The following is a 19,832-nucleotide window of genomic DNA, read 5'->3' as shown; positions in this document are numbered from 1 at the left end:
AGAGCGTGCCGAGCTGTGCACGTCACACAAGTCTGGCTTTGGGAAGAGGGCAGAGCGATGAGCCACAAGGAGAAACCAGCGCACACATTATGCAAAACAAGACAAAGTCCACTCCAAAGGCCACGCCAGCTGCCCTCTGGGAAAGATGGCCAAACTGCAAAGCCGGTCGCAATCAACTGTGGTTGTATTCCCGGACATGCCTCTGAATCACATGGGCACTCTCTCGGGCCTTCGCAGACACCTGCCCTCTGCAACCTGGAGAGTGGTGGTGACCACAGACCCAGGGTGCACCTGCGCATCCCCAGGGAGAAGATGTTGGTGCTGAAGCATCAGGCAGCCAAGTTCCAGGAGGAGAGCTCTAGGGGGCTGTGCAGGTGTACCTCTAACCATTCTCTGACCCAGAAAGCCAAAGGAGAGCTGAGCTAATCAACACCATTCTTTTTTTTTTTTTTAATGGGTTGCATCCCAATAATTGAAGCTTACATAATAAAAACATATGGGTCCGTGCTGCTTAGAAATGTGTATCTTCATTAAGAGAATTCTCAGCAAGGTAAACACGAGATTTCAGGTACGGTAGTTGAAAGCTTATATAATCAGGCAGAGGGCAGCTTTCCAATTTCCACTTGCTTATATTCAAGGTGGTAATTTCTCGTTCTCATCAACCGAAGATGGGAAAGCGGCAGTGTCAGAATGGGGGAGCAAATCCAACAATTAGAGAAGGAGCTGCCTGTTTTACATAAGCCTTTTCCGAAGGGGGAGGAGGGAGACAACAGCCAGTCCCAAGAACATTGTACAATAGTCTTTAATTGAAAAGCACCATTGTAACACACCTCTCCCTCCACCAACCTTGCCAGTGCAGGAATGGAGGTAAAAATAATCATTTCTCTCTTGCTTAAGTTCCTGTAGTTGTGTGGGCAGGGATTGAGGGAGGAGTTTGCCTAATATTCTATTATATTCCCCAGGACTATTTGTTGAAAGCCTGCTCTCGGCTCCTTCCCATTTCTGCTAACTCTGCACCGTCGGGAACTCAGGTAGCTATAAAGTGAGAGCCACTAAGGGCTCTAGACTTACCACCAGAAAGTGTCCAGGGTCACCTGGACAGCCAGGTTCATTATCCAGAGACCCGTCCCAAAGCGCCACCTGCCAGACAAATTAGAATCTGCCACCATGTCGTACAGAACTCATGTAGGGATTGTGGACGGATGGACAGACAGACAGATGCACTCGTTCTCCTGCACAGTAACTCACACCTGCTGTCACACCTGCTAGTCTCCAGGATTCACAGAGCGCTCGTAGTGAAGATCTCTAACAAAACCCAGTGCTAAGGAAACAAGACATCCCTGTCGCACTCAACACTCTTCCATTCTGTTACCAGGTTATCTTGAAAGGCCACTGGGGACCCGACCTCCCAGGAGAACAGCATTGGAGAGGTATTGCCACGTTATTTCTGAAGGGAATCACGAAGTCAAAGGGGAACAGTGGGTCCATGATACCTGCCCCACCCCCACCAGCCCTGTTCAAAAATAATGGCTTGTAACAGCCTATGTTGCCTTTGGCTTTTAAATATTTTCAGCAAGCGTTAACCGGAAGTCATAAATGAGACTTTTGTACTAAGTCCCCGCAAAATTTTAATGACCAACTGTTATGTCTTAGTTGAGTAACTATTCCCTATTTGAAGGGGAATGTCTGCTTATTTCTGGAAGCAGCTGGCTGGGTGACCATCGTTTCCATTAAAAAACTGAGCTACTAAAACCTCCGTGAGGAAGGGCTTCCCTTTTCAGAAAGCCTCGGCTCAAAGCCACAAAGAAAAACAGAAATAAAGAATCTGGAAATAGCCAACTGCAGATTCTGCCCGCACTCAGTGGAACGTTTCCGCTCTGCCGGCGGTCCCTGGAATGCCCACGAGGGAAGCCCCCCAAGCTTGCTCACTGCGCAGCCGTGGCTGCAGAAGGTCCAGGGCCTTAGGAAGGAGACAGGGCTTCTTCCTCGGTGAAGCAGACCCCATGCCACCAGGGTTTAGGGATGCAGGGGTCCTCAGAGAGCGTGTGCTCTCCTGGGAAGCCTATGGCCCTTAACCATGAATCTATGAACTCACCTAAAATAGCCACTGCAGTTTGGGTCACTGAGAAGAGCCTGCTTTATTCCTCATCCTTCCCAAGGACAGAGGTGACCAGACCTGGGGAGCAAAGTTGAGTGTCTCTGTGCAAAGGTGTGCCCCCTAAACAATCATCGTAGCTCAGGGGAATGAATCCAGGGGACGAGAAATGACACACCATCAACAGCCCACTCGCTCAGCCTCCGAGAAAACCAATAAGGTTCAAGAGGGGTAAAATGCCCACAATTGTGCCTACGGACCCTGCTTCACACCGCAGGACTAAGAGGCAGTGGGTGTGGCACAAGCCCTGAGAACCCCCTAGGCAACCAGGACTGAGCCCCAAGGTTGCTCATCTTAAACAAGGCTGCCCAGAGGGCAGCATATGTCCGTAAGAGCTGTCACTGATCTCCCCTCCTGACACCCCAGGCTTGGAGCGGTCACCCCTCATCCAGAGACAGAACAAGCTACAGGGGCCCAGATCTCCAATTCAGGAAGCAAATTCTCAGGCCCCTGGAAGGACTTGTGCTGTGCCAAGGTCAAGGAATAGGGTTACGTCATTAGTGTGAAAGTTCTGAATCCCTCCCCTATGCGGAAACACTCTACCACGTATCCACAGATCTAAATCTCCCAACCATCTGTGGAGACAGGACCTGTTTTTCAAAAGGACGATACTAGGGCTCAGGTTAAGTCAAGTCAGGAGCTGGGAAGGAGAAGGTCCCGGGTTCAAACGCAGGTCTTCTGACTCCAAGTCCAAAACCCTCCTCCTTGCTCTTCAGCTGCGCACAATGTAGAAGACCGTCGAGTATTCCCCATCCTGTGGCCACAGACCAGAGCGAGAGATAACAGGGCCCCTCCAAGCCAGGCGTCAGGGCACCTGTCCCTCCATCCCTACTCCACCCACCTGGAAGTACCCTCTGACTAGAAATGCTCAACGTCACCATTACTGGAGTGGGCTCCTCTCCCACATGACTGTTAATTTTTATAGTGTCTTTAAGATAAAATGGATTGCTATATTTATTATAAGGGAATAAACAGAATTAGCAGGTGGCAGATTTCTTACTACTAAAAACCTTTTACCTCCCAGACAAAATGTTCATGCAGCATAGTAAACTACTTGATGTACAATTCACTACACCCAAATCAATGCTTGATTGAAATAACTTTATTTCTCATTTGTTGGGGCTACAAACTGAAGGTCTGCAGTAAATACACAGAACCAGGTCATTATGAATAGCTAGTATACATCAAGCACTGTGAGCCAGTTAGTGTTCAAAGTGCTTTACAAGTACCGACTCCGTGAGTTCTCATAGCAGTGTTATGAGGGTATGTATGATCATGATCCCGGCTTTAAAATAAAAACCCAACACACAGAGAGGCTAAGTCATCAGCCTAAGAACACAGAGCTGAGAAGGGGAGAACACGGGAGTGAACCCCAGGTCTTCTGAAGCTCACCCCCACTGAGCCACGGCTGCCACAGGTGCTGTCAGTCTCCGTCTCGGAATTTTCACCCTTTAACTGGGAGCTTTAACCATCCAGCAATCCTGCCTGTTACATGAACACAGAAACACTTAAGTTACATAAAATACAAGTTTCTCAACCCATACCAATTCACACTTCTCCTGTGAACCAAGGTCAGTGATCCCACTCCTTTTTTCCGGTTTATTATCTATTTTGTAGATGCACGTATAGAAACAGAAAGCAAAGCTAAGTGACAAGATGCTATCTTTGTGCCTACAGACTGCCAAAAACATTTCTGAAGGAGAACAGAACATTGGTGATTGGTCTTCAGTTAAATCCGTGTTTAAGCCATACAATGAAAATTACCACTGAAACGTCCTTTAACATCTTCCCAAAAGGACAGCATTCAATATTTGGCGTACATAATCCTGTCCAAGAACATGTATGTCTAGAAACACAGAATGCACACATTAATACATATAGTGTAATGGAGAACACATACAAAATATAAGTTAAGTAGAAGCGATAACTACTTTGACGCTACTTCGGAGGAATGTGGTTATTTATTAAATGATGTACTGCAGTTCCATCAGTGCAACTTAAATTTATTCCCCAATTTGGAAGTAGAAATGCTGCTGGTAGAGTTTTATTCTCCACCCCAGCGGGGGGGGGGGGGGGGGGGGGGGGGGTGGTCGGCGGGGGCGGGGGGGGGGGGGGGGGGGGGGGGGGGGGCGCACCTTCTGCGCACGTGCTTGCCCAGTCACCTGAAAGACGGACCCATCCCCCTCTGCCTGGCACCTCAAGGAGCCCTCCTTCACCCAAGAAACATGGTCGGCCGGTCAGTTTAGCAGGATGCCTTCTACTCCCCAGCCTCTGCAGGAGGCCTGGCACCAACCTTGAAAGGAGCACCAGTGTCAGCCATTAACCAGTAAAATTCACAGATTTGTTTTTCTTTATTCAAGGCCTTCACCTTCATCCGATGTGGCTGTTTCCTCATTGTTTCTTCACTACCATATACTTAACTCTGCTAAATGAGCCCCTCCCTGAACAAGGCAGAACTTCAAAGCTCACTTTCAGAGGAGCAAGGTAAATTCTGAGACCCGCTTGCTTGAACTGCCCCGGCACCAGTGGAAACTTATCCAGTCTAACACAGAGCTATACCATTCCAACAGCAGGCAAGGAGATGCGTTTACATGCTGGGCATCTGATTAGTAAGGCAGTCTCTCCGTGGAGAGGCCTCTGGGTCATCCTCTCTGTAAGGAATCTAAAATGGAAATGCGGGAGAGTTACAAAATTCAGGAAAAGAGATCGCGCTCGCTTCACAACTGATGCACTTCCCGGGTTGTTAACCGCACAAGAGAAAAACCCCTCCAGAAACTAAGCTATGTACACAAAGCTGGCTGAAAGGAATTTTAAGAAATCGTTTTTTCCCCTAAATAATTATTAGCTAAACATTTGCAACCAAACAGCAAGGAAAAAAAAAAAAATCATGGTAATTGTATTTCTCACTACCTGGGGCTATCCAGTAATTATGCAAATGGCAGAAAATTCGTCACTTTGAGCAACCATAAGTGTGTAAAATAATTTGATTAAGTAAAATACAGTGGCCTTAGTCATCATACTAATTTGACAAGGACTTTAAAAATGTCACTCAGCTGTCTGCTTCTGGGGAAGAGATGCAAATACCCCTCTTCAAAATGATGCTTCCTGAGAGATTGAAAAAAGATGAAGAAGAAGAAAGAATATGAAATCCAACAGTCTCACCTTACCAGTCACTCAAGCTATGCAATGCGCTCCGGCCGAAAATTTTTAAAAAGGGACTATCAGGCAGTGAGAAGGAGCTTTGTGACATGCACTCACGTCTCTGGCTTGTTACCTCCTCCCCACAACCTCAGTCTCAGGGTGTGCAAAATTCTCAATCAGCAAATGCCCACCGCCCCCCCAGCCCTCTCGACTCCCCAGTCCCCCCAAGAGTCAGAGGCCCCACCAGCACACCCCACCCTGGAGACTCCTCCTGCAACCTGAAGTTTTCAACCTGAAGAAACTCAAATGCCTTTGTAGGAGAGCCTCAATCACAACCACCCAGAGGGGTCAGAGGCTTTCATTTCCTGCACGCAGCCTTATCCACTCCGGTCCTCGGCAGTCTGAGAATGGACGCGAACCTCTGCCCGCAGGGCGACCGTCCACAAATGGCTGCAAACATCTCAGGGGGTCTCCACGCGCCACCAGGCAGCGCGCACCCTCTGACTTTCTCTCCAAGTGGTTCCCACGTGCCTACGCCTTCTCGAAAGGGCCCGAGACCTCAGCAGATGTCACATCCTTGCAAGTAGGGCAGTTCAGATTGGAGCCACCCGAAGCCGAGGCCCAAGTAAAGGAAAATCACATTCTTGACCCAGCACGCCACGCCGATCAAACCGGACAGGTCTCTCTTCTGCTACAGAAATTATTTTGTGGCCCATCAGGCTGTTTCGGGAACGATGAAAGAACATCCCTGTGACTGTTGGCTGATCTGAAGCATAATTTCAGGTTGAAACACTTGCAAGTGTAACAGATTTCAGAATCCACAGCTGGCCTGGGGTTGCATGATTACCTTATCTCTACGATGGGGGGTGGGGGGCAACAGCCTTCTGCACTCTCCTGAGAGACCCCCCCCTCCCACATACACACACCCAGGCAAAAAGCTGCTGGTCCCCTGCCCAGCTTAACAATTAGTGTTTGTCTCATACACAAGTCTCCCTTGAGTTTCCTCCTTAGGCAGGTTCTTGAGGGACGGTGCGTGCATTCGCGCACACACTCACACACTAACACACGCAGAGTCCTGCTTTTCAAAGTTGCTTCTCAAATCACAGGCAACTTCCTCCTTCAGTTCTGCAGTTGGGAAGCCTACACCAGTGTCACTGAAGACACGGGCAATCTGCCTTTCCAGAAAGTAAACAGAGAAATGAAATGAAGCCTCCAAATGTTTTTTTAAAAAAGACAAAATGAAAACGTGCACTATTGGGATCAAATAGGAAATACCATCGCTGCCACAGAACTTTTGATCACGTCCCCTGCCCCCCACCCCCGAAGGAAGCATTGCTGGCCATGTCCCAAAGTGTGCCCTTCCTCGGGTATCTGAAAATGCTACATCAGAGGGACGGGCTGATTGCCAATGCCAAGATCACATACAACACACACCCTGCACACCGACCCTGGGTACAGCCGCTCGGGTTTCTCAAGAAAGCCATGATGAATTAAACAGGGAGAAATCTGCTTCTCCTGCAAACATCCTACAATGCTTCATTCCCCAGTTATCCATAAAGAAGTCTCACACAGCTGAAGGAATAACAAACTTTTTATTCCACCTCCAAAATAACAGATGAACAGCCAACTCCCCAGCGGCCCAGAAGAGTAAAACCCATAGCAAGCGGATTCGGTCAAGCCTGGCAAGCAAACTATCTATTTTCATGAGGTTCAGATGGCAATGGACAGTCCAGGGCAGCTGGGCAAGGCTGAGCCCCGAGCACCTTATTACTCCACTCCTAGTAACCAAAATGAATTTAATTTCCTAGGCCTGTCCTCTGCTGGGCCTCCAGCTCCTTTCTGCCGGTCACCTGTTGACTCCTGTTACCCTAGCTCTCTGAACTAAGCTTTCTCTCAACCCAGGCTGAAATGGTAAGCAGCACCACCCCCCCCCCGCCACCCCCCCTCCAAGGTGGACTGACTTCCTCAGCTGCCTGCCACTGGCCTATTCTGGGATTCGAGTCAACGTTCTATCTCCTGGTGCCAGCCCTGCCTCTATATATCTGCCTCGCCATCAGCCCTCTGCTTCTCAACTTTCTAAAGGAGCTTAGGCTACTCATCTGGCTGAAGCCCAGCCTCATTCCGTTCTAAGACCCTTAGATCACTGCAAGCTAAAACTAAGCCCGTGCCTTCCTTTATAATTCACGGTGTGAAAAGTTCTGTTGCTGTTCGCCACACATGAATACTGCACTCTGCTTGGTGGTCTAGGGCCACCAAACTGTGAAACTGAAGACAGCTGTGGATATACTAAATACCTCCCCAAACCCAGACCAGGTCAGGTAGTACATACTTTGCATATGCTCCCAGTACAGACCTATAAATATTTTCTAACTGTGCATTTGCATCTTGGTAATACATATACCTATTTTAAGATCTTAACAATCAAATTCCCTCCATGAAAGCTCTGATAAACGGACCCCCCGCCCCCCAAGACAGTTATCCCTACCTCAAAACTCCACGGGCTACAAATACTGCCTGAACTGTAACTACAGAAAAAGTGCATTTTATAGAACAGAGATGCACACCACAGACAGCTGAGCTTGAACAACCCGTTCTCATAACCTCAAAACTGACTTCGCCCCACACTAGAGACCACACCTGGGCAAGAGACCACACCAGTTCCTCTGGACTGCAAGCCCCCGAGTCTTTGGAGTCCATTTATGAATGATGCCCTGCCCCAGCAGTCTGGATCTCATTAACTAGACCCCAAGGCCAGGAAGGAGGGATTACTGGTACATCAGAAAGAGCACGATTCTGTCTGTAGATGCCCTTATCCAACAGCCAAAATCTTGTCCAATTCTATCTCCATCAAACTTGTCCACCCACACTCAAAGTCTCAGACATTTGATTTCAGTCGCAGGTCAATCACCAAGTAATGATTTAACACTGTACACTCCGAAAACAAAAATATTCTCCCGTGTAGGCAGGGCTGTACTTGGGTCTGGACGTGCACTCAGAGTCTAACTCAAGTTGGGACCACCTGCGCGGGGCAGGACAAAGTAGGTATTTGACAGTGCTGAGTCATTACAAGCTGTTTCCTCTGATATGTTATGCACCCCTGGGCCGTCTGGGCACTAATATCCCCTTTTGGAAGGATGTACATAGAGCAAAATACTGCAAACACCTTGTGGGCGAGAGACCACGGTGGGGAATCGAGGTCTGAGCATGGGTAGCAGAACTATACAAACTCGCAGCTGCTCTCCAGGTACTGTAACTTTATCCCAGACGCCGAAAGATGGCTATGGGGATAGGGAGAGGGAATATTCCCCCCCTGCAGTCCTGGCTCGGATCAGGGCCACATTCGGGCGCATTTTACTCTAAGCTGTTAAATCCCCCCCGTAATTGGCGCATGGAGAAAGCGCCCGGAGAAAATGATGCATAATGGATTTGTTCTCGAGGCGAATGGAATGGAGATAGAGGACGCAGGATGCTAACTGGCTTTTCTTGCCATGTGCAGGTCACCTGAAAACCGCGCTGCCTGCCTCTCCGAGGGGGCTCCTGAAGTCACCCTCTGGCTGCGCCTCCCCGGCGGGGAAGGGAACGGTTTCACGCCCACCTGCCCGCCGCCTCTCCTCCCCGGGCACCCCCGGCCCCCGCCGGCCGCGCGAGCAGCTGCCGACATCCGCGGTCCCGCCCGCTCCCCGCTCTCTCGGCAGCCCCGGGCCGGCAGCTCCCCCGGCGGCCGCCTCTGCACCACTCGCCAACCTCCGCGCCGGGCCGAGGTCATGCCCGCCTGCCCCCGGGCCCGGGCGGCCCCTTCCCCGTGCCTGCCGGCAGCCCCGGCGCCGGGCTGCGGAGGGGGCCCCCGCGGCGGAGTTGGCAAGGGGACTCACCAGGTAGGCGCCCACCGTGCCCTGCGCCAGCATCAGGGCGCACTCAGACACCAGGAAGATCTTGATGTTGGAGAAGCAGGACACCTTCTTTTTCTTCTTCTTGTTCCTCTGCGCCTCGTCCCCCTGCAGCTCGCCGCTCCGGCCGCCGCCCGACGAGCCGCCCGGCTTCTTCCCCTGCATCCTTCCCCCGCCGCCGCGGCCGCCGCCGCTTTCCCGCTCGCCCCGGGTATCGGGGCCGCTGCCGGGCGGCGGTGTGCGCGACGAGCCTGCGTGCTGTCCCCGCCCCGGGCCCGCGGCGGCCGCCCCTGTCCTGCCGGGGCTGAAGAGGTGAAAGGCACAGCTCCTCGCAGCCGCCGCCACCACCGCCGCCGCCGCCGCGCGCGCTCGCCCCCTTCCTCCACCTCCTCCTCCTCCGCCCTCCCCGCGCCTCCTCCTCCGGCTCGGGCTGTGCCAATCACAGGGGCTCCTCGCGCCGCCCGCCGCCGCCGCCGCCGCCTCGTCGCCCGCGGACGCCCGCCGCTGCCATCGCCCGCTTCCCCTCGCCCGCCGGCGCTCGCCTCCTGTGCGTCTGCCCCGAGGCCGGGCCGCCCCCCGCCGCCGGTGCGCCCTCGGGGAGGCGCGAGGGGGAGCAGCTCGGGGCGCGCGCGGAAGGAAGGGGGGGTGCCCCTGAGGGAGGAAGGCGGTGCCCGGCCCCTAGATGGCGCTGCGGGGCTCGGGGCGCGCTGCCGCGGGCGCTGGGCTGTGCTGCGCGTACAACTGGGGGCGCGGCGGTGGGGTGCGGGGGCGCCCCGGCTGGACGGAGACGGAGAGCTCGGGATCCCGGGCGCTAGACGCGAGGAGGGGAGAGCCGGTTTCTAGGAAGAGAGAGAAGACCGAGTACCCAGGAAGGGGTGGGCGCGCTCTTTTCCCCTCCGCCCGGCTATTTCTGGGGACAGATGTTGCGCCCCGGGGCTTGGGGAGGTGCCAGAGGTCAGAGCTGCTTGAGGCTTCCGCAGCCGGCTGGCCCCTGCTCCTGCTCCCCGGGGCCCCTGGGCGTACGTAAAGGGCTCCTGACCGCAAGGAGAGAAAGCAACTGAAGCACCCCCAAGGGGGAAGTTCGATTAACCCGTCGGGAACCGCACAGATTATCAGCCACCCCCAGCCACGCTGTCTGGGTGGCTGCACGGTCTCAGTGACCCCAGCAGAGGGCTTCGTCCAGCCCTCCATCTGCCCGGAGCCTGTCCTCAGGAATGATGATGCAGCCGAGGCGACAGCCCGCGGGAAACGATTCGCCACAGGCCTGCTTTGATCCCCATTCCCCTCCCCTAATTTTGTGGCCCGGGCCACTTCCCTGTCCTTGGCCTGAAAGCCTGCGCCCGGTGGCAGCCGCTCTTTATTTATAATCATTACCAGGAGTTTGGGCCACAAGTCAAAGCCAGTAGGATCCGCTAGTCGTCCCACAGCTTTGGGGAGCTCAGAAACACTGGGGAGGACTGGATCAGTACCGGGAAGGCTCAGCAACTTCTGCCTGGGCCACTGGGGGGGTTCAACCAATTCTTTCTAAAGCCTTTACTTAATAATGTGTCAGAGAAAATGTGCCATTCTCCTAGGCTCCTGTGTACAAATGCGAGCTAAAATTTGAAACTGAATAGCAATTAACACTTCCATAATGTTTATTTCCTCCTGAAGAACTTGAATGAGAATGGATGGTGTAATGTGGGGGCGTTGTCTTGCCATACCATTTAAATATAAACTGCTTCATCCTGTCGTTCCAGACATGATCTCACCTAGACTTGGTGTCCCTTTCAGATGCTTCCCCTCTCCTGGTCTTGGCTGTCTGCTGTCTGAATTGGCTCCCCCCAGCAGAGATCTTTTACTATTCATTCCCCCTCCCCCCATTCATGTCACCAGGGGCTGCGGCATTCCCAGAGAGTCTGTTCCCTTATTGCAGCTCCTCCCCTATGCCCTGCACCCTACCGTCAGGCACAGCTGACATTTCTACTGAGTCCTGCCTCTGGCCCACCTGCTGGGCCCTCTCCAGCAGGCTTCAGGGGAGTACCTCCATTCTTTTCCATGAGAAGACCCTCGATGAGCTAGTTCCCTTCCTGCCTCTGCAAAGCAGAGATGTTTACTTGTCCCCGAAGCTGTTGAAATAGCATGCTGAGTGCATCATGGTCTGTAAGTGTTGTTTACATACTTTGTAACAACAAGAGGTAATGTTTCTCCTGTGCTTCCTCTGGTCAGGTCCAATTCTAAATACTTTACCTGCTTCTACCCTTTATGCCTCCCAACCATCCTCTAAGCTAAATACTATTATTAGCCCATTTTACAGATAAGAAAACAGAGTCCTGGGAAGGTTAAGTAGCCTTGCCAATGTCACATATCCACTCAATGGCAGGGCCAGCCTCTGAAACCAGTCCCTGTCTCTTGAGGACAGCAGAACTCAGTATACGGTTTCTACTTTATAAATGGAGACTCAGAGATATATAATGACTAGCCCAGGGTCACACAGCTCAAAAGGGAAAGTACTTGAATCCAAGTCTAGCTCTCTTCACTCTATACCACATTACCCTGTGTGTAGTCCAAGAAGGACACAGGCTTTTTTCAGTTTGGGTCATTTATTTTAGGTCAAAACTTAACTGTCGTTGGAGTATTCAAACACTTCTGCTGCCAGAAAGAGGATTCTGGATTAGGGTTGTAGCTTCTCCATGTAATTAACGGTAAGCAGGCATGAAAATAATCCTGTGCCTGAAGACTTGAAGCGTAATCAAAGTCAGCCTGAAGGAAATCAGGTGTCAGCCTCACAACCATCAGAAAGAAGAATTTAATACCTTCAATTTCCTTCCCTCCTCGCTTGTCCTTTATTTACCTGTAGATGAGGGCTCCAGGGTTGATGAGGTGGGTTCACGAGCTCAGGTTCTTCTACTTGGCATCTCCCCTACGCAAAGAAAGCAGCACAAAAGACTGGCCACCCTCGTCTCTGCATGGCAACGTGACTGCTGGTTAGGTATGTTAATGCCCTGTGTAACATTCAAATCTCACAGCAGGGAGAACTGTTCCGATTAGACCCATTTTCATGAGTAAAAGCTGCAAGTAGCTTTTAGGAGCTTACAGCTACCAAGTGGCAGGAATAGAAAACTGCATTTTCCCACCTCAAGTTGGGAGGAAAGCCCAGGAGGAGGAGGGAGATCAAGAGGGGATTTAGCCCCGCCATGGTCTGTGGCTTCCCCTCCAACCAGCCTCTGAAATGAACCATTGACCCTCCTGTGGCAAACAAGGCAAACAGAGCTCAGATCCCAACCCACGCCTCAACTGGGCAACCTTAAATGTTGCCTTGGAGAAATGCCACAGCCACCACTTCCAGCCTGGACCCTTTCTCGTCCTCTACCCCCCTAGTGGTGGGTGATAAATTTAGGATCCCTAGGCAACCCAAACGCCTGGAGGACCCTTGTCATTATTTTTGCCTCTCTGCTACTTTTTTGGGCTAGGTTCTAAATTGGACTTTCCTAAATTAGATGAAAATACTGCTAGCTAGAGCTGGGGCTCCATGACTCCTCTCTTTCTTGGCAACTAGAGGTATTCCAAACACTGAGAAGCCATGTAATCTGGAAATGCGATGTAGGGAAGCACAAAGATCGGGTGACGGGGGAAGACAGACCGGCTTTTTTATTCCGAAAACATTAATAAGCTGTACATAAATGCTTGGTGATTAGGATTTGGGAAGCTTTTCTCCCCCACTTTGGAAAGGACCATCGGTTCATATATGTGGGAGAGAAGTGGGTTAACTTCATGGCCACGGGAAAGAGAAGTGACAATATCTTTCACTGTTCCTGAGCTGTGGCAAGATTTCACAGCAAGCAGCCTCAATGTAATTCAACACAATGAGAAACTGTTGTTCAAGTAATTCACATGAACCATCCTTTGCCAGCTTCAATTTTGTTCACAGGCAAATACAAAGTTGAAAAATAAATGCAAAGAATGATTTCTGATTGTCACTGGGATGGAAAATAGATGCTTAGATTCTCACCCTATGGATGGATTTTTTTTTTTCTTTTTCTGAAAATACAGCAATCATGTATTGTGTCCAACCAAGGATAGAATTGGGGCTAGGCCAACTTCTTTGACTTGAAACTAATATTTGGGCTGAGTTGAAGCTTATTTTTTCTCCCTCAGAGTTTTTCTAGCCTGATGCATATGCCTTTCTACTCAGAGCCCATAGCGGGTGTTTGCTACTGACTGTATTCACAGTTCTACATTTTAAATTATATCTCTTAATTTGAATATATCCTAAAGCTCAGCAAAGAAGTGAAAAGAATAAACATCAGTGTAGATGTAATTTTAAGAATGTGCCTCCGAAATCCAAGGGAAACGGAAAGGGAGAGAAAAAAAAAAAAAAAGAACGTTCAGGGAAATTGGAGAACAGATAGGAGAAAACTCGGGATTTAGAAATGTGTTTTATTTATGTAAAATGAGCCTTGAGATGAAAGAAGCAATACAAATGATAAACATTTACCAATATTAGTGTATTTGGGGAGCTCATTCTTGGTTGTCTTCAATTGCTATGTGGGTGCATAGAATGTTTACCCAAATAGACTGTTAGCTTCTGAAGAGCAGAGTGTTTTCCTTTAAAAATAAAGGAGCCCTTGTCCTGCTCAGCATCTAACAGGCCTCCTGCCAAGAGGCTTAATACTTAGGATTAGGACAGGAAAATGACCAGAGGGTGTCAAGGTTTATAGAAGACTTCCTTCCAGGTATACTCCCCAGGGACCAGCTTCTCCATCCCCGTGGCTCCTTCTTATATCAGGACGTATCCTGGAGTGCCTCTCACTGACACAATGCCTTTTCTCTCTCAAGGACAAGTGTCCCAGTTTTGCTCCCAGTCTCAAAAATGCACACACACCCTTGTGTTTTAAGGATGGCTACTGATAGTAAATGTGAACCAAGGAAATAAAGCAGCCCTGCAAATGTTCAGAAGGCCCAACAGCCTCTCTGGCAAAGACGTGTAGGTTTTCAAGGCTGATAGCATGCCAAGAGTCTCATGGGTCCCCAGACCAGCAGAAAGTGGTCACAGTTGTCTGTCCCCCTAGGGGCCGTTGGCTCCAGTGTTGGGTACACCAGGTGGTCGTGGCACACAGCAGCCCAGGAACCCTCCGGCTGTTGGAACAAAGGACATATGAGAAGACCAGGAAAGAAAACCCCAAGGTGTGGGATGCCTCTAAAACCTAAACCAAGAGTATGAGTCATAGAGACAACCTCCACAGGTGAGGGAGTGGAAACCCCTACTCAGATGAGGGTCCTCCCCCACGCCCAGCTTCTGTCCTCCAAACCCTGTCCAGCTTCCCCCCTACGGAAGGGTAAAGAGAGCAACAAAACGAAGAAGAAGGCCATCCTACCTCTGACTGCCTATTCCGGGCTCAATTGCAGCCCCCCAAATTCATATGGTGAAGCTCTAAGCCCCCAGTCCCTCAAAATGTGACTGTATTCGGAGGTAGGGCCTTTGAAGAAGAGAGTACGGTCAACGGAGATCTTAGGGGGAACTTCATCGAAGAAGACTGATGTCCTTACAGAAAGAGAAGATGAGGACACAGAAAGTTCAGGCAGAAAGGCAACCATGTGAGGACCCAGGGAGAAGAGAGGGTTTGCAAGTCAAGGGGAGAAGCCTTAGGAGGCACCAAACATGCTGACTGACACCTTGACCTCAGAGTTCTAACCGCCAGAACTGAGAGAAAACAAATGTCTGTTGTTTAAGCCACATAGTCTGTGATCTTTTGTTAGGGTAGCCCAAGCACGCTAATATACTACCGTACCCCTCTCCCCAGCCCTTCTCTCTCTCTCTCTCTCTCTCTCTCTCTCTCTCTCACACACACACACACACACACACACACACACACACACCATGCTCTGGTCATAGTTAATTGCAGTGTCTTGAGCTCACCATGCTTTCTCCTTCAAATGTTTGCACCTACTATTTCCTCTGCCTGGAATGCTGTTCCCTCCTCCCCTTTCTTCGGCTGGCTCACACCTACTAGTACCTTAAGATCCAGTGAGAATGTCACCTCCTCCTGGTAGGGGAGGAGGTGACATTCTCACTGGATGTTTTCCCCTCCCCCACTGCTTCCCTACCACCTACATCCCCTTACCATCTATGTCCTCCTCTGCCCTGGTGTTCATCCTGTTGTGGAGGGCACTCACTGCTCTTCTCCTGAGAAGCTTCTGATCAGTGTCTTCATCTCTGTTTCTGGCCCTGGAGGAGTCAGGCCCAGAGTGTTTAGTAACTACTGGGCAGAAAACAAATCAGTGAGGATACAAGAAGTGATCCTTCCCCACCTCAGCTACCCGCCCCAGCTGTGGAACAGGACTAAATGGCAGGAGGAGCCCATAAGCACTGGGAGGCAAAGAGGACATGATAGTCATGAGAGCTGTAAAACCACATCTAGCAAGGCAGGAAGTGAGAGTCTCTCTTGGCTGCCTTTAGGAAGTGAGAGCAACGGAAACTCTCCAGAGCCTCACCACTCAATGTGTGGTCCGTGGACCAGCAGCACTGGGGTCATCTGGGAGCTTGCTAGAAATGCAGCCTCTCAGACCTCAGCCCCAATGTTCTGAATCAGAATTTAAATTTTAACAAGATCCCCAGGCGATTCATATGCACAGGATGATTTGAGTAGAATGGAACCAGCTTAGGAGGCTATCAAAAGGAGCCCAAAGCTAGGCGACTTCCAGCAGCATTGTAGATTTCTGTGTATTCCCCCTTTCCTTGTGTTTGGGGCTTTAGAAGGGAGTTTGAAGAGAAACAGTTGGCTCTGAAAAAGATGCAGATTATTTTCATTCTCCTGGAACCCTCGCACCATGGGGTCCCACAGAACGCAGGGGACCCGACAAGGCCAGGGGACCCAGAGAGGAGTCCATTTTGCGTCTGACTATTGTTCTCACAACATCTCTCAATCTCAGAATGAAAGGTAGGATGCTGGACTTCAAGATCGTGAGGGCTGCCTGAAATTCCCTCTGCCAGCCCCCCTTAAAATGTCCATGAAAACCCAAAAAGGCCACCAGGACTTAATTGGGCTGAAACCCCAGATCCTAAATATGGACCACCCAGTTTCTCAGGTAAATGCCCCTTAACACAGGATGAGTGGGATTACCAAGGAAGAGTCCCTCCTTCCCCCACAGGGAGAAAGGACAGGAAGGCTCTGCATGAGGGACCTGGGGTAATTCCCCAATCAGAAAGCCTGACAGTCACCTCTTGTCTGCCCAAGGACACTCAGCTCAAGGCTGGCATCTCGCTAAGTCTATGTGATTGTAAATTCCAGAAAAGCACAATGGACCTCGGTGAAAGGGGTGGGTGGTTTTGGAGTAAGTATGTCCTGGGATATAAAGTAATATAGTCATACAGAGAATGGGTAATATACTGATATAGACGGGGGGTGGGGACGGGAAGCCCATGTTTTCGATGATCTAATGCTGTGTAACAAGACATCCCAAAACTCAGCGATTTAAACAACAACGTCCATTTGTTCATTTTGCTCAAGAATCTACAATCTGGGCAGGGCTTGGTAGGGAGACCTGGACCCTCCTGGAAGGCTCAGGGCTGGAATCATGGAGGTCTCCCTCACTGTCCCATGCCTGCATCCTGGACCAGCAAGGCTCAAACAGCTAGAGGCTAGAAGAGCCGTGCCTTCCTGGCATCTCTGTTGTCTTTCTTCACGATCTCTCCAAAATGGCAACCTTGAGGAAGCCAGACTTCATACATGTCCACTCAGGAATCCTAGCGTCCATGCCTCAGAAAAAAAGCCATGGGACTTTTATGACCTACTCTTGGGTCATGCAGCGTCATTTCTGCTGCATTTTGTTGATGGAGACAGCTACAAAGCTCCAACTAGACTCAAGGGGAGAGATCACAGAACTCACCTTTTGATGAAGGTGGATCAGTGCCACATTGTTACAAGAACCTAGGGGACAGAGAGCGCCTGAGTGGCTCAGTCTGTTAAGCATCTGACTGTTGATTTCAGCTCAGGTCATGATCTCAGGGTCATGAGATCAAGCCCCGCATTGGGCTCCACGTTCACAGAGTCTGATTGTCCCTCTCCCTCTGCTCTTCCCCATTTGTAGTCTCTCTCTCTTCCCCCTCTCTCAAATAAGTAAGTAAATAAATCTCAAAAACAAACAAACAAACAAACAAACAAACAAGCAAAAAACAAAAAACAATCTATGAGATGGTATATATATAGCTGTGACCATCTTTGGAAAATACAATCTGCCATGTAAACTGAGAGCACTGTAGTCTTAGAATCAAAGCCCCTCACGCACTGCTTCAGGCCACAAAAAGACTATGAAATGTTTCAAATTATTGGCTAATTAATTCACCTCCCATTTACAAAGAAATCAGGAAGCAAGAGAAATTTCTGCCACCACCTAGCAGTACCCATTGCTAGCTCGGCACTGGAAGTCATGGTGGAGGGTACACACCATAACTTGCTCTCCCGCTTACTATTTAAAAGGAAGATTCTAGCAGATCCAGAATACGACCAACTTCGCTAGGTATCTCTTTGTTTAAGAAGGAATGATTGTGCCTGTGTTGGGAGGTGGATAAAGATACATTGAGTCCATGAAAAATATTTTGTAACATGAATCAAGGGACTCCCTAGACCAGTGAGGCAAAGAGAAAGTGTGCTTGTATAAAAAAGAAAAAAAAAAAAAGGAACCTTGACTAGATAAGACAAAAGATTTAATCCTGCTGTTTTGTGTTCTTAATAAATACTAAACAGATGTACTTTCTGAAATAATAAAGTGTTAGATGAAAAAGATGATGCTTGAGATTCTAACGCAATTCGAAGAGGAAGCTGGCAAATAAGAATAGGCCTCAGGTAAGCCACGAATAAAATAGTGCAATTGAAATCTGATTTGGAGGCAGTAAAGATCAGAATCAAAATTGCAGAAAACCAAATAAATGATATAGAGAGCAAGCTAGGTAAGTTTTCTATCAATGCGGAGAAGAGAAACAAAGACAAAAATGAGAAGAGAAAAGATGGATGATTTGGGGGGGTGTCTGGGGAGCTCCATTGTTAAGCGTCTGCCTTCGGCTCAGGTCATGATCTCAGGGTCCTGGAATAGAGCCCCACATCCGGCTCCCTGCTCAGCAGGGAGTCTGCTTCTCTCTCTCCCCCTCCCCCTTCTTATATTCCCTCTCTGTCTCTCTCTCTCTCTCTGTCAAATAAATAAATAGAATCTTAAAAAGAAAAAAAAATAAGATGGGTGATTTGGTAGATCACAAATAAAGACTTACTACATGGATAAGAAACAGCTCCCCACCAAAAGATATAACCAGAACAAACAGGGTTGCTGCAATATTAAAGACCAAGAATGGAAGAAAAGTTTTTAAGCTGAAAACAACAACAACAACAAAAACCATGAATGCACAGTTGAAAATAGTGCACCATTTCCAGACAAAATTAATGAAGAAAGATTCACAGTTACTTACAAACTAGAAAATTTGCTTAAATATAAAGGACTTTTTTTTTTTTTTAAATTCTGCCAGCATCCAGACAAAACATTAAAACTTACCATCAAATGAAAACAGGCTAAATCCACTGTGTATCACAAGACTGGATGCCAGATGATAACGGAACAAAGTCTAAACTAAACGGTGCTGAGAGAAAATGCTTATGACTCAAGCTGAAACGTTGCTAATTTGCAAAGAAAACAAAAAAGGCATTCTTAGATATTCTAATCAAGAGCTCAAAAAAGATACCACCCCTGCACTTTTCTTGAAAATTTACGTAGAGATACGTAAATTGGGAACAACATAATAATTAAAGACAAAAACTCCAGAATAGCAGAAGAGGGTTCAAAAACATTGTGACAGTCCCAGCTAAACATTCCGAATTAAGTAAAAAAAAAAAAAAAAAAAAAAAAAAAAAAAAGTTGTAAATAAAAAAGCAGTACAAATGGAAAGTTTTTGCCATTCTTTCTTGAAATAGAATAACTAAAAGTAAGACTACTAAAAAATAGATCCATAATTCCAAATTATATTTTTGGCAAAGATGGGGGAAAAGAATATGTGGGGAAGCAAGGTCACTCCATTCCTCATTTTATAGAAGGCATCAAAAGTTATCATAGTACTCATGGACTTGATAGTTAGAGAATCTATGCATTTGAGTGTGGTTTTGAAAAACCTAATTAGAATAATTCAAGAGAATATATGCTTGTAAATATTGGGGAAATGACAACCAAGAACAATGATAAAGTTGGGAAGAAAACAGTATAACACAGTAATCAAAATCATGGGCTTTAGTGTTAGGGAAATTTGGTTTTTGAAAGTAGTTTTGGCACTTACTCACTTTGGTCTGGAAAATTCAGAGGCTCTTTTCCTGTCTGTAAAAATGTAATGACATGGGGGCCGCAGGGATTCAAGGGAATCTTTATCAGAAGAACCTAGTACAATGTCAATAAGTAAATTGTTGTTGCCAATCACTCTTCTTTCAGTATCATTTACAGTAACAGACTGAAATTGTGTGGGGCTCTTGCCCAGGAGACTCTCCTGGCTCTGATTTCTCTCTCTCTCTCTCTTTTTTTAATTTCTTTTCAGCATTAACGGTATTCATTGTTTTTGCACCACACCCAGTGCTCCATGTGCTCCATAGGCCCTCTCCAATACCCACCACCTGGTTTCCCCAACCTCCCACCCCCCC

General features: G+C 48.8%; 1 protein-coding gene and 2 long non-coding RNA genes across 4 annotated transcripts in view; all 3 read right to left on the bottom strand.

The window, feature by feature from the left end:
- The window catches only part of SLCO3A1 (solute carrier organic anion transporter family member 3A1), a 298,956-nt gene extending 289,513 nt beyond the window's left edge, over positions 1-9,443 (bottom strand). For both annotated transcript variants that reach the window (XM_059371628.1, XM_059371627.1), the window contains exon 1: positions 9,169-9,443. In XM_059371628.1, coding sequence (XP_059227611.1) covers positions 9,169-9,348 — 180 coding nt within the window. In that variant the 5' untranslated portion in view covers positions 9,349-9,443. The remainder of the gene's footprint in view (positions 1-9,168) is intronic.
- LOC131999069 (uncharacterized) lies at positions 3,242-5,442 on the bottom strand. The gene is made up of 3 exons (XR_009399000.1): positions 4,715-5,442; positions 3,920-4,001; positions 3,242-3,640 (listed from the first exon to the last, which is right to left on the bottom strand). It is a non-coding gene; the product is annotated as an uncharacterized LOC131999069 (long non-coding RNA).
- A 4,061-nt stretch (positions 9,444-13,504) lies between the features above and the next one.
- On the bottom strand, positions 13,505-15,542 carry LOC132029088 (uncharacterized). Its single transcript, XR_009407698.1, has 3 exons — positions 15,288-15,542; positions 14,541-14,707; positions 13,505-14,301 (listed from the first exon to the last, which is right to left on the bottom strand). It is a non-coding gene; the product is annotated as an uncharacterized LOC132029088 (long non-coding RNA).
- Between the last annotated feature and the right edge of the window lie 4,290 nt (positions 15,543-19,832).

This window comes from Mustela nigripes, chromosome 13 (genome assembly GCF_022355385.1).
Source record: "Mustela nigripes isolate SB6536 chromosome 13, MUSNIG.SB6536, whole genome shotgun sequence".
Taxonomy (NCBI): domain Eukaryota; kingdom Metazoa; phylum Chordata; class Mammalia; order Carnivora; family Mustelidae; genus Mustela; species Mustela nigripes.
This window is presented reverse-complemented; position numbering and strand designations above follow the sequence as displayed.